General features: G+C 37.8%; 1 protein-coding gene across 1 annotated transcript; it reads right to left on the bottom strand.

Moving 5' to 3' along the window:
- Positions 1–9: 9 nt before the first annotated feature.
- klhdc7a (kelch domain containing 7A) lies at positions 10–15,517 on the bottom strand. The gene is made up of 2 exons (XM_088617609.1): positions 12,976–15,517; positions 10–3,856 (listed from the first exon to the last, which is right to left on the bottom strand). Exon 1 carries the CDS (start codon positions 15,310–15,312, stop codon positions 13,018–13,020), a length of 2,295 nt encoding a protein of 764 aa, XP_088473735.1. The 5' UTR covers positions 15,313–15,517; the 3' UTR covers positions 10–3,856; positions 12,976–13,017.
- Positions 15,518–23,553: the final 8,036 nt, after the last annotated feature.

The following is a 23,553-nucleotide window of genomic DNA, read 5'->3' as shown; positions in this document are numbered from 1 at the left end:
CACTACAGGTTTAGATCAAACAACTTTATTCAGACAGTTTTGAAGAAAATGTTGAATAACATGCAGTAAGGGGGGGACCATGTCCTCAGCATGAATTATACTGAACTTCAATTTCAAAAAGGCCTGTGCATGTTTACCAATGTTTTAGTCTCATGTGTATATGAGATCTGAGGAGTAGATTCACAGATTTTTGAAGTCCACATTAGAGTGCAAATGCAAATTAGGGAGGCTGTAATGCCAGCTTTTGCAAATGTGTTCTACTGTAAGCACTAAGCACTGTAAACCTAATGAGATACAAGCTTGTGATCATTACCTTCTAGGTAACTGCTATACAAATCAGTGATACATGAGGACTATCAAAAGTATGGTACATTGATTAAAAATAGCAGAAATAGGGATTTTATTATAGAGAAACCCAATGTTAATGTTGTTGTGTCATGCCACATTTTAATCAATTTTACTGCCTTTGGACACTTATTTTATGGGGCCAGAATATTTTTATCAAGACATGTTGGTCAGTGTATCTGTCCATGCAGAAATAAAAATGGAATACCACAGAATGCATACAGCTACTCATACAATGCACTACAGCACAATATAGATGTATAGAGCTCCTTTAGGGAAAACACTGGTCTTAAGGCACATGTCTTAAAGTCAAAAGAAAAAAAGTAAACTTGAAGCAATGTCTTGAATTCTCACAAATTTCCACATATTAATTACACCAATAGACACTGCGCATATAGCATGCAACAAATAATATCGAGAAAATACAGATGTTCTATAACTTAGTGGTACTCACACATGGCCTCAAGGAATCCTGGGATTTCTTAGACACTATCTAAGGAGTCCCCAAGAAGATAAAGTCACCCCCAACCCCATGACTAGTTCCGTGTTTAATCAAGAGTCTCATTCAGTGGCCATTTTTCTTCAGTAAAGCTTGTGGTGGATCTGATAACAAATCTTTAGGATTTTTTTCCTTAGGAAAAACAATATTTGTTCTGGTTTCAAAGGTTAAACAGGGGGGACCTTAGTTATTATTATAAATAACCAATCAACTTGAAGAATAAGAATAAGAATAAGAATAAGAATAAGAATAAGAATAAGAATAAGAATAAGAATAAGAATAAGAATAAGAATAAGAATAAGAATAAGAATAAGAATAAGAATAAGAATAAGAATAAGAATAGCCTTAATAGAGATAATTTACTTTCCAGAGATTACTACCACCAGAAATAGCTGTGAAACTACTACTAATTTATTTGGACACTTTTATCTATAGTAATTTGCCAGCATTCCCATATGGCTGGCACTTTACTGCAGCAATGAGGTTAAATTACCTTGCTTAAGGGTGTAACATCAGTGTCCTAAATGGGATTTAAACCCACAACCTTCCAGTTATAAGTCAAGAAGCCCAACCACTACTCTCCTACTGTATATCACCTTGTGATATAAACAACTTTCTTATTTTGTTGTCTATTTTGTATCCTCAAGGAGTTTTATTTTCCTAAAACCTTAAGAATTCTGATGACATTTCAAAGAACCGTACAATTTTCCCAGTTGTGTTCTGTTAATGTTAACAAATACAACCTGAAGCTTTATTTATCCAGCTTTTTTTTATCCCAAAACAGTAATTCTACAAGTTTCAATCTAAAAACAATTTTGCTCCCACTGGTTTGGGTTTGCAATATTGTAAAGAAAGCTTTTCAAACAGTCAGGACAGGCTTATCTAGTCTCTGCATTATTAAAGTCTTTTCTTAGGAAATGCAAGTTTTTGATGTGCGTGTGGCTCCATCCAGTTAGTTATACCCAGGACTTAGACATTTCTACCCAGGTGCAGTTCTTGCTCCATAAATAAGCTTGCCTGTTTTATAAGGGAAGTGCTTAGCGAACAGAAGCAGGGAATCTGATTTGCATGCTATCTCATAAAAAACCCAGTTCACTGGCTTCTCTGTAGCGAGATGCAAATACCTGTGATTTTGGAATGCAGACGAAGGAAATGTGGCTTTATTGTGTCTGTCCTTAAAGAATTCCATTGCTAAAGCAGAACTTGAGTAAAGTTACAAGAGCAACTCAGAAGAGAAGTTGGGTAAAATTGTAGCAAATGTGATGATATATTTCCATGCCAAGGGAGCCAAAGTCAATCCATTGCAAAAACACTTACCTTGCGAAATTTAACCTGTTGTCCTTACTTTTATGTTTCTTGGAAGAGGCTTTTGCAAGTCTGGTACTCAGGCCACAGGGTTTTTAGATCTGGTTTGAGATCTTTGTTTTTGTTGGTAGAATAATACCCAGCAAGACAGTAAGTGATGTCGCAAGCTGACTGCAAGTAGGATTCTCCCAAATAGTGGTGCCCAATTGTCACTATGACTCTAGGGATAAAACTGGGATTAGCGTGGTAGGCTCTTCTTGCCTTTAAAGCAACCAGAAACTGCTATAACTCCCTGCCTGCCTGTCAGCTTGCAGGTCGCATCAGAAAGAGATGCACCACTCCTCCAGTCCGTGCCAGCTCTCCTGTCGGGTTCTGTTTTCACTGTTTCAAAAGATCAACTCATTTCAATTCAAACTTTTTCAACCCCTGAGGGAAATTTGTTTTGCAGCAGGGTTCAACACAACAATACAAACAAGCATCACCAGCAAAGAATTCAGGACAAGCATTATTTCAGGAAATGAAATAATCCATACATCCATTTCCTAACCGCTTCAATGGACGCAAGGCGGGGTACACCCTGGACAGGACGCCAGTCTACCTCAGGGAAGTGAAAGAATCATGTTGCATTATTTAAGATAGAAATTATAGAGGTGACACAAGATTTCCTGTGTCTATTTCTGTGACATTTTTGGGCACAGAGGCTTCTCCTGCATGGGATGAGCGCAAATTCACAGTGGAGGGGGTGTGTCAGGCACGCCACAGGGCTTCTTTCAAACCCTAAGTTTGTCAAGTGTAAGGTTGATGCGATCTACTCTGGTGATTCTGATGGTTTGGTTGGAGGAGCCCATTCTCAGGTTATCTCTGTAGCACGGGTGTTGTTGCTGTGAGCCAATGTGCTACAACACAATTGAAGATAATAGAAGATGGTTGTATAAAAATGTGCTATCTTTCTTTTTCCTTAATTAGAAGTGATTTAAACAAATTTACAGATTTAAGCCCTGCATTGCACTCTGTCCTATCTCTTGGCTAGGTAATGTGGAAATTATATAAATAAGTTTATATAAACATATAAATATATAGATATCCAGTCCTCATTATGTGGATTACAAACACTAGTTGCTAAAGCATCACACCAAACAGAAGTAAACATGATAACCCTCCCCTTGGCTAAACTACTGATTTCAATTCTTAGTTACTTTGCTCAACTCTTTTTTACCCAAGGAATACTGGAACACTAAAAGGACTCAACATAAAAATTGAGTTACGTACAAAGTGCTGTCAATATAATTACCAACGTGTGAATACATTAAATGTAGCAAGGTGTTTGAGTTCAATAATATGCCTTTAGTTTATATCTTTATCCAAAGAAACTTGCAGTTAACAATAAAGTTGTATTTTAAATGAATTAATAATTATATAATAAAAAATAGAATATTAAGTAGTGTGGACTCACAAATTGCAGCAATTATATGATGCGATAAATTACATAGTGAAGCATTGCAATAAGTCATACAGCTTAAGATACATTACAGGCAACCACAGTAAATTAGTTACAGGATTACAATAGCATAAATTTGAACAATAAACATGCAGCACAGAAATAGTTCGGCTGAAGGTGCTTGTGATCTGATCTTTTAATTAATTCATGTAGGAGCACAGTTTTCAACTTGTTCCAACAAAATCTCTGCTGATGTTGTGTACTGCAACCTGTGAAGCACAGAAGTTAATTAAATAAAATAAATGACAAATTGCAATAAAACTTGTAACACTGACAGATAATTTACAGATAAGCACTACATGGATTCTGAGAGTGATTTATTTCAGTTTCAAAGTCTAATTTTTCCTATTGGGTTTTGTATTTTCACCTACTAATTGGATTTAAAGTGGCATCATAGGAGATGGGGGTTAGCTAAATGAGCAGCAGTACTGCACATTTTCAATCACATTTCAAACACTCTCACTGATTTATGTGCTGACATTCCTCTATAACCTAAAGCAATGTGGAAAGGGTGGAGCCCCACAAGCGAATATAACAAAATCTTTCTTAGTACTGACTACTTTTATATTTGTACATGAGCTCTGCTCACAGTCGGCAGACACTGCTTAACTAAAATGATATTTAACATGCACAAGTTTTTATTTATCTATCACGTACACCTGAGCTCCTAATGGTTAATCAAACAGATATCAAGCCAGCTTTGTGACATTTATAATTCATGTCATCAGTGATGTGTGGATCCAACTGCTTTATGTTTCTTCATATGATTTAGGATTTTTCTGACAGCCGCAGGCTATTCACAGAAACTTGCTCCTCAGTACACAGTTTTTCATGATGGTGTTATGTGAATAAAATATGTATTTTGATAATAAGCTCATTTCATTTGCCAACCAATAAACTAAAAGTACTGCAAAGACTAACCATAAGAATCAGTCTACAATGCCTGCACTCAGTTTGATCTGCAACATCTGCCCATTTTTGACACAGTTTGTAATGCTTGAATGTTAATGATGCCTACTTTTCTGATGTTGCCTAACTGTTTGATAACTCAAATGTTTCTCTTCACAGTGGCAGCTTAAACGTTGGGCATTATTTTGCTTCAGAAAAAGCCAAATATATAAAACATTAAAACAGAACAAACCTAGCACTGATAACCCGTTGCTTATGATAGCACAACTTGGATTATCCATCCATTTCCTAAACACTTTATCCAATACAGGGACACAGGGGAGCTGCAGCCTATCCTAGCAAGCAACAGAAACGAGGCAGGATACACCCTGGATGGGACACCAGTCCATGGCAGGGCAGGCACAGACGCACAAACACGTATACCTTCACACAAGGGCCAGTTTTCCCAGAAGCAAATTACCCTACCAGTATGCTTCTTGGCTGGGGGAGGAAAACAGAGTATAAAACAGGAACCCACAAACATGGAGACAATATACAAACGTCATGCTGATAGCACCCCAGGAACTGGGCCCAGGGTCTCAGCACTGCAAGGCAGCAATACTGACCACTGCGCCATGGTGCCACCCATCTTGGATTTAGGATGTATTAAATTATCCCGATTTAAGAAAATGAACTATTGTTATTGAATCCCCTCACTTTCTCCTTGTTATAATTCTGGGGTTTGAGACATTGGCCTTACAACAGTTGGTGCTACTCAGAAACAGTAGTGCCTACCGGTATCTCATCCCTAGGGAAATCAAACCAGCACTCTTGCATAATGGTTTCTGCTCTCATTAAGACATGAGTGAGGTTCATTCTCCCATTCTCCCACAGCTCCAGACAGTGTGATCATTACGTTTAGGTTGTATGTCACTTTGAAATAGGCTTTCCATATTGATAGTAATGGCTCAGGAAGGAGGGCCCCATTTGCCTTCTTCCCAAAGCTGAATGAATAGCAATTTATATGACTGTGTGTAGAAAATGGTGTGGCATTGTTCACAAACAACATATCCTCCATGTGGTGCTATTATGCCCCTAATTGCTATTTGTGCCGATTATTTGCACCTAGCATACGTGCATAGTTTTGTACCTAAATGTTATTTTTAAAAAATCACACACATGCCATTTAAAAAGACACAGTTCAAAAGCATAAAGTTAAATTGAAAAATTCCAGGCAATGGGTACATTTTCCCACTTGGAACTAATTCATCACCATTAGAAAATTGCTTCAATTAGCTTTAGTTCATTCTCAAAACTATTAAGATCAATATTTAATTATTTTTTATAGTGTTAATTAAGATAATGTTACAAAAAGTAAGTTACAACCAGGTTTTGGAATATGAGGGGAAAACTATGATAAAGAGACATTTTTTGGCATTTATTTTGCTTCAGAAAAAGAATGTATTAAAGTACTTGTTTGAAAATTAGGCATCGAAAGTCACAAATTATTTGCAAGTACTGAAAATGATCATTTTTCTAGAATTAACTTTACAATAGATTAAGAGTACATTAGTGGTATAGTGGTGATTAATTGTATGAAGCTATTTGACATATAATCTTAGGTCTTTCCACAGCTTTTTAATGTAACAAAACTCATTTAATATATCTTCAATTATACATTGTGCTTATAATACTGTATCTTGCAATTACCTCCAAAACAAATATCTCTGAAACCATTCTCAGTTACAGTAATACACTTCTCTGAGGTGATGGTTAGACTTTATAACTACCTCGTAAATGACATATTAATTTAATAGTACTGATTATAACAGGGCTTTAATAAAATTCACTGGAGTTATCGGAGAAAGCATTCTCGTGGTATAACAATTTAACGTGAAACCTGCCTTCTCCCCTGGTGCATTCTTTTACAGCAGGTTTCAAGCTGATCTTATTCAATTTACTAGAACATAAGAAAGGCTACAAATGAACAAAGACTATTTGGTTCATCTAGCTAGTTTGGTGGCTAATAGCTAATTGATGCAAGGCTCATATAAAGATGTTTCTTTAAAGAAGTCAGGGTGTTAGCTTGACTACATGTTCATGTTTCCAGGAATTAGACCTGGGTGGCCCGCTCTGTGTTTCCACTACTTTTTGTGTAAAGAAGTATTTTCTATTCACTTTTTAAAATGCACATTCTTATATTTTCCTCTTGTGTCCTTCAGTTCGTTTTCCCTGTTAAATCTGAAGAATTCCATTGGGCTGACATTGTCAATATTCAGTGTGGAATGCTTCAATGTTCCCCTATAGACTACTCTGTGAAAGGCTAAAAAACATTGAGGTTTTTCAGCCTGTAAGGACAAAACATTCCTTTTTGCTTAGGTATGTACCTGGCCACTTTTCTATGGCTTGATTCCAATATCGTGACCAAAACTGTACACACTATTCTAAATTAGGTTTTACTAATGCATTGTGCACTGTAATTTAATTAAAATATGAGGTGCTGAGATATGACTGAAGGCAAGTATTTTCCAAATTACACATTCTGAACTCTTGTTCATCTTCTCATAAGGTACACAAAAAACTGTCACAGATAATTCTGCAGCTCGATTACTTTTAGTACTCATTTATCTGAAGAAGACAAAATTGTCCATTTGCATATTTTCCTGGATTAATGAACACATGGCCCTTTAACTGTACAGCTATGAGAGTTTTACTCTGAAAAGAATTAGGTTTAAAGTTCTGTTGTGATGCTCTACTAAATGTAAAGGTTTTTACTTTTATGTAAAAATACTATTATTCATTGGCTAATGATACAATTGCTAAAATCAGTTGTGTTTGTTATGCTATACAGTATAAGGGATTTGTTTTAAAGGATGGAGTTATACAATTAAAAGCACTTTGTTAATTGACTTTCCAAGTACTCAAGAACCTCAAAGGCACTGACAAAGTCAATGCAGATGTGAAGCAGACGACACAATTGGAAACTAGATGAATATGGCCCTAATATTGAGAACAGGAGTATTTTTTTTTACCCAAAGGATTGTTGGAGTATGGAACAGGTTACCCAGCCTTGTGGTTGAAACCGATACCCTGGCTTCTTTCAAGAAATGTCTGAATGAGATTATTGGATCAATAAGTACAAAATTGGGCAGATAGGCCGAATAGCCTTCTCTCATTTGTATCCTTTCTACTGTTTTTATTTATCATATTTTTATGTTTTATGTTTGGGAAATCAATTTCAATTCAAGGCCAACAAAGCAATCTTCTTACCAGTATTACACTAACCAATGCCAGTAATATGTATTATATTATTTATTTGGGTCTTCTAAGACTTTCTACAAACTGCACATTTTTGTTCATTATTCTGGGCAATCAATTTGCCATACAACTGTTTTTAAAAGCTGTTTACAACTAAGAATGTTTAAAAACATAATGTATGTACAATTGGTAGCTTCACTCCTATTTGTGTTAGTTGTATTTTTGAAAATAAAAAAAATACTTAATAATATACATCTGAGCTCCAACCCGTAAGAAAAAATTGTGCTCTAATTGGACTGCCCAGCAGCATAGTTCATTTTAAAACGTCGATACCACCCTTCACACAAGCACGCCAATGAAATAAAGATGAAAGCAAGGTCTTTTTAAAGTACAGCTTTATTTTATATGTAGAGAAGTAAAAGAAAATACAGTCGTTGTAAATGAGTAATTTTACAGTAGTTACAAAGCAGATGGAATCTTGGTGTTATTGGGTGAAAGTTGTGGATATGCCCTGGTTAGGATGCCAGTCTGTCTCACACACACAATTATTAACCAGGCCAGCATCATTTTGGAAGTTATGAGATTGTGTAGGTATCTTCTGGAGATATACTCTAGCATGAAGTGAATGAGAACCACATATGATGCAATTGTGAGCTTTGTTTTCTCACAACTGAATCACAAGTGCCTAGGTTATTAGACGCAGTATTTTGTAGGAATATGAGTAAAGGCAATATTTTGGAAGAATTAAGTAAATGATAAGCATGCATGATGATAAGCGAGAGGTGTTACATAACACAGTGAAAAGGTAGCAGTACACCTATCAAACTCTTGGTGGGCAATGAAAGACACTGTGGTGATCCAGAAAGAAAGCCTGAGGTGAATTGTACTGATGTGGAAGCAAGACCAGTAGTCAAAATCTTGCTGAAAAACTGAAGGGATGAGGATGGATTTCAAATGGACTCCACAAAGAAAAATACATTTCTGCTTCCTTGGGTGGAAGCTCGGGGATGGAAAATAGTTAAGGGCCAACACAGCACCAGCTGGACTCCAATCAGAAAGGGAGAATAATACGGGAGGAAACCTGTCATCATAGCAACCTGGGTTGCAACTGAGGAGCAGGCACCATGGATGGTGCTTTCAGTGAATGAGAAGGCCTGGACCCAGTGCAAACTGGAGCTCTACTCTCAAACCCTCAGTGCAAAGTGAACATCAGCAAACAGGAGGGCTCCTATGAGATCGAAAAGTAAGCCTGGGGAAAGGGGAAAGACAAAACAGTGAAGACAGGGCATGGACAAAGTTGCGTTACGTTGGATGCTTGACCAGACACTGAGAGTAAAAAGAGTGGGGAGCAAAGTGAGCCACATGAGGAAAATGGGGGGAAAGGAGACAAAGCAACTGTGGCTGATTAAAGTTCCAGGGATGATGAACAAATTCAGGAGAACTGAAAGAAGATGGAGAGTCATTTGTTTTCTGTGGAGAAAACAAGAAGACCTGCTTGATCAAGAAGAGGAGAGAAAGCAACTCCTATCCTGGATAAGAGGAGGTAACTGTGAAGGTAAGCAATGTTGATTGTGAGAAACATCTGTCTCCAACAAGAGTGAAATGCAAAGTGCTAGAAACAAATGTGACCAGAGTTGTGGGCAGAGTATTTACTGTTTATGTAGGAAATGGGAAGTATGGGATTAGAATTTTCATTCATCCCTTATTAATAATGTTAATGTGGTATTTGTGTTTTGAAGTGCATTATAGTCATGTTCTCACAACAAGGTATAAAAGCTCAGGACCTAATCTGAAACTATTGGAACTGTTAATGACTTATTAATACCATATATAGCCACTGTATAGACAATATCTGAAACATGGGACTGACCATTCAAACAACAGAACGAACACCCACTAAGACAAAAAAAGAGCTGTGTAACTGTTTATTGCATGTTATTGTATAGTTAATACTGAAACTGAACCTGAAACTTAAATTTCATCATCATCATCATTATCCTGGATGAGACTTTGCATGCAGTATTTTGCCAGCAGCCATGTCACCCTGCAACTCTCGATTGGCAACCCACTGAAGGTGTAAACCTGGTCAATACCTGGATGGGGGACCTCCTGGGAAAAACTAAGCTTGCTACTGGAAGAGGTGTTACTGGGGCCAGCAGGGGGCGCTCACCCTTCGGTCTGTGTGGGTCCTAATGCCCCAGTATAGTGACAGGCACACTAAACTGTAAAAAAAAAGCTGCCATCCTTCGGATGAGATGTAAGACCGAGGTCCTGACTCTATGTGGTCATTAAAAATCCCAGAGTGATTCACAAAATAAGTAGGGGTGTTACCCTGGCATCCTGGCCAAATTTCTCATTGGCCTTTACCAGTCATGGCCTCCTTATAATCCCCATTTATGAATTGGCTTCATCACTCTGTTCTCCTTCACACTGATAGCTGATGTGTGGGGAGTGTACTGGTGCACTATGGCTGCCATCGCATCATCCAGGTGGGTGCTGCACATTGCTGGTGGTGGAGGGGAGTCCCCATTACCTGTAAAGTGCTTTGAGTGGAGTGTCCAGAAAAGCGCTATATAAGTGTAAGGATTTATAATTACTAGTACTATGGCTGCATGAAAAACAATAGAAAATACATAAAATGTATAACACTTATAATCATTTATTATGTATACCAGTTTTCATTAAAGAAGAGTGGAAAGACAAGCCTTTTTCCATTTAGATATATGTTGTATTTTAAAAGTGACCTTGCTTTTTTCCGTTCCAATGTAACACTGATAAACTAGCAAGCTACTGTATAAACCCACAGAATTAAATTACTTTAACGATCATTCAGTAGAAACTGAAAGCCTTCAAGGGGAAAATATCAAAATGAAGACAGTGTTACTTGAATGGTTTATGCATTGTACTAAAAAAGATCATTATCACTAAACAAAAAGAATGTGATATTAATCAAAACAGCCCAAGCATTAGAAATCCCAAAGGTATAAATCCGGTTATACAGTCACATTTCAGTCTTTACTAGGAATCTAGATGTTCCATACATTTTACAGCCCCATGTTATTCCATGATTTGTTTTAATCCAGAAACTGTAGTGAAATATTACTGCTGGTAATTGTGGTCATCAACGCTGAAGCAAGTAGTATTATCTGACAATGCGGGCTACGCTCAGCTGTTTAACAATGAATGAGTCGGAAGCACAGAATGATTGAATTATTTAAACAAATTTTCGTCGCTAGCCACTAAAATATTATATAAAAGCTATAAAAGCTTTTTTCCAGAGGCAGCCTCTGTTCTTTAATGGCAACGTTTTATTTGTGCTCTTACCCGCATTACGGAGTGTATTGCTACTAAAAATATCATTCTTAGCACAAAAGTTTCGTAAAAGAAACCGATTTTAAGACTTTTCCGCCGCTCCTCGGTGCGGTCTTTTTACTCCCCATGAAACAAGTAGATTAGTTTAAATGCTAGCCTGTGCAGGGCTGGTTCTGACGACCTTGACAGCTTTAGGCAACTCTCCACGTTTAGGCAACGTTTGGGTGTGCAGGTCATCAGCAAAGCTGAGCAGCCTGTTTTGTAGTCTTTCGTGCACAATTAAGAGGCTCCATTACCTGGTTTCCGTGGAGACGAAAGCAGAGTTTAAGAGAATGGGATCAAGTGCAGGGTAAAAAAATAAGTATAACCATTAATTGTGGACTGCATTTAAAACTTATTTTTCGAGCTTCAAATAAACGGAAATCTATAATTGAGACAAAAATTCTTCAAACTCCTAGGTAGTGGGGAAATATTCAAGAAATAAGAAAGCGATGTTCCGAGTTTATAGGGCACCAACTTGCACAACGTATCAGCAATACATACAGCCTCAGTTTCATGTTGCAAGATTAAAATGTGCATTATCATTACTGCTACTAGAATTGTTATCACCGCCACATCCTCCGGCATCATCGTGGAACCTATGTCATAATCAATTATAACTACTCAAATTACAATTAATTTAGATAATAGTTACAACATTAAATTATGCTACTTGTGAAATCAAGCACTCTGTATATGCTGGCTATTGAAAGGAGTTTCAATAACTCAAGACCGCACATGGTCTTCATGTAAATAATTATACTTTACGATGATTTTTTTAACAACTATTCACGGAATCGTAATCGATAATAATTAAACATTTTAGTCGCATACAAATTACTTTACTGATGTTTGCAAATCATCTTGAGCATAATTTACACTTCATGGGGAAGTGTTTAAACAATGGTTTGAAGCTCATGTCATGTTCAATTTAGTTAGTTGTTCGCAGAAATGCAATCAAAGTTCCACTATGATTATATCACCACAATGGAATGCAATTTCAAAAATAATCTATGCGCATACTCTATACCAAAATTGTTCTAAGTCATGTATATTTTTATGGAAAATATACATATTTTCAAATTATTCTTTTTAAGTGTGCTAATCTAGTTTCACACTCAAAAGCGTGACCCTGCTTCATACAGTCATATTCAGCAGTCCTATGATTGGTGAACAGATAGAAGTCTGCTTGTATTGTCTTCCTCCTTCATTTGTGTTGAAAGAATCCAATGTGATAAACTTAATCTAATAACTAACTACAAATTAACCTCTTGCTAAATGGAGATGCACAAATTAACTCCGTGTAATAAGTACTTTGCAGTATGTATGGAGCATAGCACTTCCTTAAAGAATTAAATTTGTATATTGCTTCCCATTACCCATTATTTTCCAAAAGTGCATTGATAGAAACTGTTGCATGCTTTTCTATCCCGAGTAACACAATTTACAGTGGATGATTATATGCAATTCTTATGCTCTCAGTCAAATTCTTATTAGCTTATTTTATTAAAGAAATCCCATTGCACCCAAAGCTAAGTACTAGAATGAATTACTTGAAGGGGCATTTATATATTATTTATGTCTTTAAAAATGCACAGATTTAGCTGTATATGAATATGCCTGCCTTACATATGACCTCCCAAGATCAGATTTCTAAAAATATACTTTCAGTCGTGTTTTTAATATAGTCAGTGAATGGATGAAGGCGGTATAGCACAAGTTTATATGAATTTATATTTATATATTTATGTGAATCAAACATTGACTTTTAGATTACCTGGAGAGGAATAAAATTAATATCAGCTTATAATAAATAGAAGTTGTATCTCACCCTTCCCGTTTCCTTCCCTGGTATTAATGAACCTCCATTTTCTCATACTGGGGTCTGCAGAGTTCCTTTTTCAGGAAGTACCAGGACGAAGGGAAACAACACTCCCTTAGCCATAGGGAGAACTTTCAAGTCATCTGCCACAAAGGCAGGAGACACCTCATCAGCGAGAAACCTCATGGTGAATTGCCGATTGACACAGTAGATCGCGTCGTCGATGGTTGCGCACTGGAAGGCCGCACAGCAGGGGAGACGCTTGGAACAGCACTCATACCACAGCCTGGCCATGGCGTGGTAACGGTAGACACTGATACCCAAAGAGGAGTTGACATCAAACCGGTAGATGAAGTTCCTTATAGCCACCATCTCTGTGGCTCGTTCCTTGGTTCCTACGATCAGGCTCTCCTTCCACGAGTTAGTTTTTGGGTTGTAACGAAGGAGACTATATCTTAAGGTGCCGCCAGAGACAAAGAGCTGTCCATTGCACGCGGTCGCTTTATGGGCCACAGCAAAAGTGTCATTGGGCAAAGGGGCTACAAAGGTCCATCTATCCATACGGGGGTCATATCGCTCCACAGTGTAGAGGCACTCTCCCCCAATGGCGTAAAGGTAGCCTTGGAGGGCAACTAGCTTGCAGTGGGGTCTGGCTTCATTCATGGGACTGATTTCTTTCCAGATGCCTGTCACAGGATTGTAACAGAATACATTTTTGGATGGTTTAAGGTCTCGTTCCAATCCATTGCAGCCCACTGCAATGAAGAGATAATTATCCATGGTACACATGGCACAGCCTTTGGAGATGACCTCTTTGGGAATGCTGCTCAGGGGATGCCAGGTGTCTTTGTAGTCATCATAGTAATACAACATGCTTGACGTCCTGGAAGTTTCTGCCTTGCTCAATTTAGGTCTCATCAGGTCTTGAGGGTCCATGTCAGCCACGATCAGGTACCGCCTGCCCTTCATTCGCAGCCTTTGAATTTGGTCTCTTTCGTCTGCTTTCAGCCTCCCATATAGTTCTGGATCTCTTAAAACTTGAAAGTAATTGTCAGACATGACTTTAAAAGCTGCCTGTTGGAGGTCTTTACGCTTATATTTTCTGGCCAAGCTGAGGGCTTGTAGGCAGTTACCCAAGTCCAGTTTACACTTGAGGCCTTCCAGTTCAAAAGTACCTATGCTGTCCTGGGGCATTTGTAAAAAATTGGCTCCAGCTATCACTTCTAAGCTTGGCTCAGGAAACATCAAGGAATCTGGACTGGAACACAGGTCTTCTGATGAATCTGTTCTTGAGTCAAACTCACTGTTCACTGGAGTGGATGCCCTTGCCTCCATGAAGGGGATCTGGAGGTCTGAGTTCTCAACAATCTGAGAAATGCTCTCTTTTCTGCTTAGGCCATGCCCCTGTCTCCCAGAAGACTGGGGCAGAAGTCCAACTGGACTTAAAGGAGAACGAGAGTCTTTATAACAGAGCTCAGAATCTTGTGGGAAAAGGGTAAAAGAGGAGTCTTGTAAAACATTGTCTTCACAGCTCCTGCATGCAGGGCTGAGGAAAGTTGAGTGATAGGCACTATCCCCTGAGATAGACTGGGAGGCAGATTCCACATAATAGTCATAAATCTTTCCACGTACCTCTATCAGCTCGCCTCCAGGTCTCCCTAACAAGAGGTCGCCATCTCCTACTGTGATCTCTGCCTTGGACTGGAAGCTGAAGTAGGAACCTGGGTGCTCCAGATTTTGCCTGAGCTCTCGACCAACACCAGAACCAGGCTCCAACTTCCTTAACAAGAGTGGAGAGCGACCTCCTGCTGGACTTACTCTACCTTGTTCTTTTGCAGCAGGGGGTGACAAGGTACCACTTGGGATGCAATCAGAAGACTGCTCATGAAACTCCAGAGGACTGGAAGTAAATGTTTTCTGTGCACTGTCAGAGCTGTTCTCTTCCACTGTCCATTTGTTTGTGCCAGTGCTCAGCAGTGCTGAAGAGTGTTTATCTATGACACTTTCATCAGCTGGATCCTTAATTGGGCTTGTGTCTCTTGGCTTACTCTCGATGTCAGGTTTATTTGCCACCAAAGATTTCTCTTCAGCATCCTCAGCTAGGTTTTTCTGGTGTGGACGAAGCTCTGAGTTGCAGCTGATGCAGGACCCTGAAGAAACATCTCTGTGACTTTGTTGGACCATTTTTCCATTTCCCTGGGCTGATCCATCTTGGTGAACAGTGAATCCCCGAGAACTGTAGAACTTGTAAGCCCAAGATATGAGCAGCACAGCTGCCACAGACAGAGACAGCTTGCCCAGCAGTTGCATGTCGAACTGAACACCCAGGAGATCAGCTATTGGCATTTCCAAGCTAATCTGGAGCTTCTTAGTTCTCTGTGTTAATAATCCTATTTGGCCGATGGGTGGGAAGAATTTTTGTAGACACTCACTGACTTGCTCTCTCTCAGTCCCTCCCTCAAGTTTTGATTATCTGAGTTCCTATGCTGCACGTCTATGACCTTCACCTATCCTCACAGAGGATAAACTAAACCTGACACCTGAAGGATCACAGGTTTTGTTTAATGATTTGCATTCCTGAGCCTACAAGGCGGAGTCTAGATCACATTCTACCTCCTACAGGCTCTGCGTTTAATATATCTTTCAGGAAGCGAGAAGCAGAAGTTTGTAAGTAGTGGGGGTGTTGCCATCTGCAGTTCAGTAGAAAAATCATTCAGTGCTTTTTAACAGCTAGTACATCTAAGCCTTGCCCTGAAATATCAGCTTTCTTTCTCATTCACTCACAAAAAAACCCTGCAGAACAAATGATTATGCAGATTAAAAGTTTTGAATCAGTTTCATTTATTGTCCTTTTTTAAGTAATTCACTGTTGTGAGAAGGGATTTGAATTTTTAAAGTCTCATTTAATGACTGGTAATAACTCTCTTACCATGCCTTGGAGGCTGGAGTCTAGCTATTCGGCACATTCTTATGGCTGTGCAAATATGTGATTGTAATACATTAGAGCTGTAGTTTGCTAAAAGGGAGTGGATTGCTGATATATAATATTTAAAAAGGTCTACTAACCCGGATATGGTAATCTGTAGCTAACAATACTGTAAGATAAGCAGTCATGGATCCTGTTTTCTAGTGAGGCCCTGCATCTGGCATTTGCTTTATACCATTGTGTTAGTAATACAAATAGTAGCCTCTTGTCTGCACTATTTGCATTTTACATAGATGTTAACACATTTTAGTATTGTTGAAATATAAATTGCTTCACAAGTTTCTTTATGTTCCGTGAACATATTTTGGAAAATTAATTATATTCTTGGACAACCGTGGTATGGCACTGTATTATTATGGAAATGCAGAGTAGAAAAACACTGCACTATTTGTATTTGAATGAGTTACAGTGAAATATTTTTATAATGCATGTAATCATGCAATAATCAATAGGAAGCATAGTTACTGTATCTTCTACATTTGCAATTTATAAAAAATTGTAACTTGGTTTATTTGATGTTTTCCCAGATGTGTTTAATTTCAGTTGTTCAAGGTCAATTGGTTTGACTGTACTAATGGGTTATTGTATGTTTTAAATTAGCAGCGATTAACTTCCTCTTGCCCTCTATTTCTGTCCAATTAAGAGCTGGGTCAGTGAAAGTAACACAAAATGCTTATAAAAAGTATTAAAATGTTTTCCTTTTAGAGGCATGGCCATGCTGGAGGTAGCACAGATTGATGACCCCTTAAATTCAGGAACTACTTTTGCTGTGTACTGACTACACCACCTAGCAATAACAGAGGACCCTTCTTCCTTTGCCACAGGTTCTTTTATTTTGCAGAATCATGGGTAAACCCACAGACCAGACAGTTGGTATTGCCTTAGTGCCCATTTTATTCCTTACCAATTCCAACACCCTGCCTACCCATTTCATAGCCTATAACACAAAATTCTTTCCAAGGAGCACACATTTCAGACCAGCACAAGTACCCCAATGGCCCCAGTTACCACAACAAATGGCCCAAAGAATGCAGTCCAGCAGTTCTGTCCTCTGTGTAGTTTCTTCGGTGGTTCTTAGGCATCTTCTTAAGTCCCAGGTGTGCTGAACAACGTGTCCCTGGTGTTGTCCCTCTACCCTGTTTGTTTCTGAGTCCAATTTTGGTGAGAGGGGGAGAAAGTTGATGTTGGAGTTTCCCTTCTCTGTGCTCAGTCTCTAGTGTTTGAGTTGAGTCTCATCCTGGGTCCAGGATCTTGCAATCCTTCCTTTCTAAAGTCCTCAGCTCTCTTCCTGGAACCTGTTTGAAGCCCCTTTAACCAGGTTTCTTATGTCCTCTTTGTCAGGGGCAGGTGTGTCCAGCTGATTACAGGAGGAAGCTTGGTGAAACAATATGGGTTGTGTGAGGACTGTCACTATGCGGATTTCCGGGTGTTGTGTCATCCCATTAATCTTTTTTTAGTTCCTGCTCCCCTCTGCCCATGGTCTGGTCCAAATTGATTCAGTGCCACCAGACACTACCACATTAAACTGTGGAAAATGAACATTCTGCTCCTCCATCCTTCTTAAGTGCCTCCTGCCTCACTGTCTGTGGTTGAGAACTTTGATTATGGGGAGAAAATACAAAGGAAAAAGAAAGGAAAAGGACAAACACACCAATACTGACACTGTTGGCATGTTTTGACATAGGCTTCAGATTTCTTTGGGTGTCTTTGTAACACATGTATATTAAGTGTTAAGAACTTATGCTGGTATTTTAGATGGTAAAGGATCAATATAAAGCATTAGCAATCTGTGGTTTCATAAAGATGGCATTGGTTGTGGTGTGTCTCAGTATTTGCTATGAAACGTTTCCTCCTTCACCTGTACAAGCACAAATAGTACTAGTACAAATGCATAGCCTTTTTATATTTTTTTGGAACTGTATTAGTGATGCACCCATAGGCTGACTTTTAAAGTACATTATACGGTTACAGTATATCTGTTTTTTAGGGTCTGTGAAAGGTAATGTTCAGTAGCTTTATGGGATATACTGTATGATTATAGGTTTGTGGAACCTTATTGTTTTGTACTAGTTTATTGGTATTTTATATACTGAGTTTAAGATTCAACTAATGTTACATAAGTAATACCATAAATATACCTAAAGTGTGTGTTTGTGTATTGCTTTGGGATGGAGTACACTGAAGGGTTCCGCAATTCTATTACAATCCTAAAAATACAGTGTCTGCCTCTGTTATTTTTTTGTAAAATAACCTTTATTTTTTTGAGAGGAATGTGCAGTCTTGTTAAGAGGATCACTTTATATGTTGCCTGTTTTATAACATTTTGCTGTCTTATTTCCACTACTGGATTATAGTCTCTTTTCATGAAGTGACATTAACATTTTAGATTCTATCCTTTTTTTTAATCTCTGACCTGATCTTCATGTGTCAGACTGTATCTGGATGGAGAGGCCGATACCAAGCCGAGAAAAGATCAGGAAGGAAGAGGTATGGTTTTCTATTTCAATTTCTTTGTGGTGATGTTGCTGAGCTGTCCCACTTCTGTGCATCCTTTTTTTTAAAATCAAATTTCTTGAATTTCCATACAGCCATATAAATTTGAATCCCTTAGGGAATATCACAACTTCTCTTATATAAATGTGGAGAAAGAGGATGTTTCCATACTAGGCAACTCTACAAGTGAACAATTACAGCTCTTTAGTTTGAGTTTGCCAGCCCAATAATGTGGTTTGTCATTAACCAGCTGGGACCAGAATTCCTTAAATGACCGCACACAATATTCTGAATCCTGCCAACGCTGTGTGGGCTTGAATTGGCTGAAGTATCCACAGCTCACCACACAAGACTGAACCCTTGACGTATTGACCACCTACAGCGTTTCAGGTTTGTAGGGAAGAGCTGTGACACTTTTGTACTTGGTGCTAAAATAAGTTCATGTTTTCAGAAAACCATGCCCCTGCCTCCATTCCTCAAGTGCTGGTCCAAAGGTTGTAGCAGGAAAGCTGATGGGTAGCTATAGATGATTCCTAATTGATAAAACTGTATAAAAAGAAACAAGTGGTTTTAAAAAAGAGGCTTTCGGCTATGGGGTAAGGGGGCTGTAATCCAACTGTGACTGTGATTCCCCAAGTAGTAGTTTTCAAGCAAATACACCCCTGTGACTTGCAGGGTAGTAGGGTGTCATGGAGAGACTCTTACTGTCCTGTAAGGCTCTGTGGAGCTTGGAGCTTGCAGTGCATCAAAAGACAAATAGTGCTGATAGTTGGGTATGTTGGGTCATGTCTGCTTGTACTCATTCTTCCAAGGGTATCAGGAGTTATAGCTAAAAGCCTAGTCTTTAACTCAGTAGTGGATTCCAAATTGTATTAAATTACAATTATTTTTACCCAGTGACCTCAATCATGAAGCAGACTTATATCTTGGTTATATCTTGAGTAGGTTCCTGCTGTAATAGTTAGAGAGACACATTTACAGTAGCCTAGGGTTTGTGTGCATGTGTTTTCTTGCAGTTTAATATCCAATTAATTGCGTACTCTTTGCCTTTGGTCAGTGTCGACACACACAGCTGGTATATGAGCAGAAACAGAATCCTCAGAAAACAAGACAGAGATAAATATTTGAGGGGTGTCATTTCTAAAGCAGTCACTGTTTCGTCACTTGATACCAGTCTTTTAATTTAGTAACAGGAGCCCAGGTCAGTAGGTGCAATGGGTTTTGAATAATTGAAGCACTGGGCACAAAGGAGCTTCTGTGTTTCTGCTGCTCCTTACTTTGGAAATGTAGTTTGGATGACAATAGGGCAGGCAGCAATGCAGTGGAATACTTCAATTCCTCTGGATGCTTCTCGCTTCTTAATTGCAATGTTCAGGTCTAGTTATCAAAAACATTTAATGGTAGGTGGTGGGACAATAGTCAAATACATTTAATATTTTTTTAAATGGAAATGATTGTGAAAAAAGAAAAACAGAAAGCTATCATTTTCACTGTTTCCATTACTTTGACAAAGTAATCAAAAATAAATTGCCTTTATATTGTATCATGTGAACAGGTGTTTCCTTTTAGATGCTGGTTACTAAATAATATTAACACTATGACCCATTGTATTTTGTTTTATCTGCGACTGCACAGATCAAGAATGAAGACTGATTTTCAGTTACCTGATCTTGTTCTTTAAAGTTTGGGAAGTTTCTGTCATTTATTTGTGTGGTTTAATAGTGACTGTAACCCAAGGAGAAGCTGTATTTTTCAGATTTATTTTTATTAACTAGATTTTAAGTAATATGATAACATCTACTGCAACAGTCAGAATCCTAAAGGAGTTTTCACTGTGACTAGAGCAGTTTTGAAGAAACGCAGTTAATAGGCACAGAGGTAATTCCTCTAAGTTTGAGGTGAATGCTTTAACTTACATGAGTCGTTACATTTTAAATTTTTGTCTGTCAGACAAAGCATTTTGTCTTGCCCCAGTACTATTGATTTTGTTGTGACTGTTATACTTAGTGGCAGCTGTGTTTTTGAAATACGGTTTGCATTTACTGATTCATAAACTGTGCAACACTGTCAGTGGATCATTAAATCTACAAAGAAGGATGATGTGCAAATCAAAAATGGTCTGTCTTGAAACCCATATGTAAGAAAGACCAGACACCCCTCTGTGGTCTTGTGGAGTTACAAAGTCTTAATTCCCTTAATGGTTTCTCTTGGGAAAAAGCTGTCAGGAAATTAATGTATCAATTCCTAGAGAGATCACCAGATAAAGCTGTTGTGCTGCCAATTGTCTTAAGGAATAAGTATGGACAATAATGATAAATGCTTGATACTAACTAGAGGTAATTTCACACTGTGGTAGATATCTTAGATTTGTTTGAGTTCTGTTTCATGACGAAAATCAGACATGGAACAGACAAGTGCTTTTTCTGTAGCTACTTACATTTTCTGTAGCTGCTTACCTGCTATTGTACAACATATGCATAATGCTTGTGCTCTTATGCAAATATACGTGTGCAAGTGTATAGGAATAATTAGTTGAATTAGACAATTTTGCCTTTCACCTTTGTGAAAATGTGAGCTAATATTCCTTCCCATAATCCTTAGCAACAGTTTGCTCTTGAAAACACCATAACCCTGAAAAGTGTTTTTTGTAAGATGTATAAATAGCTGCAACTCTGCAAGATCCTGAGCTATGGTAGATAACTTATGTATTCCCAGTATGAAACTCAATTACTTTTACATCAACGCAGGTTGAATGAATTCTAAAAGGTTCATAAACTAAAATTTTTAACTTGTAAATGCATATAGCATTGAACTGATGAAATGCAGCTGATTGTTTGTAGAGCTGCCATCGTTTTTGTTTTTGCTGGATCATCCAGGTTTTGAGTTACTGTTCCAAGATCTAATTATGTCTAGGGAATTGTACACGATTCAATAGATCGATTCAAAAGCAAAATTTTTGTAGCTGACATGAAATTTCTTTGAGCCATGTATGCAAGTCCTGTTAAATGTCACTTTACTAGATGAGCTGAGGCATGATAAATGTTATATTTTACATTTTCATTTGTATCACAATGATTCTACTTAATTAGTATAATACAGTATTACACTTTGCTCTGGCAGTCCATAGTTTTGGGGATGGTACTTACTACTGTAAACAGAATATCCATGCATTATTCTCAAATAATATTACAGGCATAATATTACAAGCATAAATACAAGCATTACAAGCATAAATAAGAACACAAGAAAGCTGACAAACTTTCATTCAGCCCCGAGGATTCAGCTCAACTAGCTTGTTTGGGTGACCGTAGTTAAAAGATATGAGACTCTTATCCAAACATTTCTAGAATGAAGCCATGTCAACACCTTCAGCAACATGCATTTGAACTGTGACAGATTTGCAAATTTAAAAATATATTACCAAAACGCAAGCCTCTCTTTGAAATGCTATTAGACAGGGAAATTGGTCATGCTAATTTTTTCTTTAGATAAGTCTAAGCTTCTTTAATTTGTGATATTGTAGTAACGCTGCTAAAAAACTCCCAGCTCATCAGTGTGACGTCATCTGTTAAAATAAGACAGTGAGCCTTAATAAGCAATCAGCATGTTTCTTTACACAGTAAATAGCATAGAATGTGACATTTGAAAGTTGACATTTTAATTAGCAGGCATTTGTGCGTGCAATTTTGTCAACAGGAGTTCACAGCGTAAGAGGCATACCTTTGCTCATCAGCCAGTTTTCCATAGGATGAACACAGAAAACCAGATGATACAGTATAATTAGGCATGTCCTTTAAGCACACTATAAAGCAAACTGGAACTTTTCCTGGGTTGTTCAGTTGTCATGCTACAAAGCTGGGCCCAAGCAGGTTGAGCTATGCACTGTCAATGTAAACGTCCACATTGAAATATATATTTTAATGTTAACGGTAATTTTTTTTTCTGAAGCATATTTAAATTGTACTATTTATTATTTCTGCACCTGTCTGTAACCTGTGTAAGTGAACTTGGATAAAATCATCTGCTAGACAAAGCAGTACTAAGAAAAAACAAAAATATAAGAGAAATAGTAATTTAATGAAGATTTTTATTTGCCTGTGAATAAGCTCTTTAGGATAGCACAGACTATAGGCATAGGTGGCATTCATCATTGGAGCAAAAAGGATAATTGGACAAAATTTCTAAGACATTTTTAGATATTTGAAAATTTAATCAGTTAAATCTAGTGACTGGAAATATTCAGCTAAATTCACGGCCTTTGCCTTAATGCATCTGCAATTTCATCTATAAGATGAAAGGCCATTAGCTTATGTGATGTGTTTTGTAAGGACAAACTTAATACAAAAAAGTTATCTTTTGCTTTCTCTGTCTTGCTAATATTTACTAACTTTGTAGCTTTTTTAAGATAAGATGATATCATGACCAATAATGTAGGTTATTGTATTGAGCACTGGCTGTGTTTTCTATTTTTAGTGTCTGAAGCAACATCTGAAATTACCACGCTCATTTGTTCTATGAACATTTACCCTGTCACTGTTATCCTACTTTCTTAAATAAGTTAACTTGATTTCTTGAAGGTTTAGTGAAAATTGTTTTCCCACAGTTTACATTGCACATCCCTTTGGTTTAAGGAATAAAATGATTTTCAAATTTGAGCTCCTGAAAGATTTGTGCACATCCATAGCACAAAAACGTACTGATCTGAATTCATAGCAGCTAACGGAAGTACTGCAGGGTTTTCTTGATTAGCAGTGTGTAATGTTACATTTCTGAAAATGTATTTATGTCATTAATATTACAAAGCTGCCACAGAATCAGCCTGGGAGGATGATTAGCAAAGTGAACCACTAATTTAAGAATGTAACAGGTTGCAAATGAGAAGAGGCCATTTGACCTATCTTGTTAATTTAATAATTGTTGTGACTTATGTCCTCTATAGGATGGTTACAAAATTGGGTTTCTGAATTAAACCATAGCTTTATGGCTCTGAAACACCCAAAACTTTAGGATGTTGCATTTGGTAGTTTAGTCACAAACTAAATTTATCTAAGGATCCCAGATTTCGGGTCTTAGCTACTTGGTTTGGAAACCTGTTCCAAGGTTTGCAA

Source organism: Lepisosteus platostomus, chromosome 23 (assembly GCF_059453375.1).
Source record: "Lepisosteus platostomus isolate fLepPlt1 chromosome 23, fLepPlt1.hap1, whole genome shotgun sequence".
In the NCBI taxonomy this organism is placed as follows: domain Eukaryota; kingdom Metazoa; phylum Chordata; class Actinopteri; order Semionotiformes; family Lepisosteidae; genus Lepisosteus; species Lepisosteus platostomus.
This window is presented reverse-complemented; position numbering and strand designations above follow the sequence as displayed.

Excerpts from the sequence above, each read along its gene's own strand:
- klhdc7a (XM_088617609.1), bottom strand. The coding sequence starts at position 15,312 with ATGCCAATAGCTGATCTCCTGGGTGTTCAGTTCGACATGCAACTGCTG.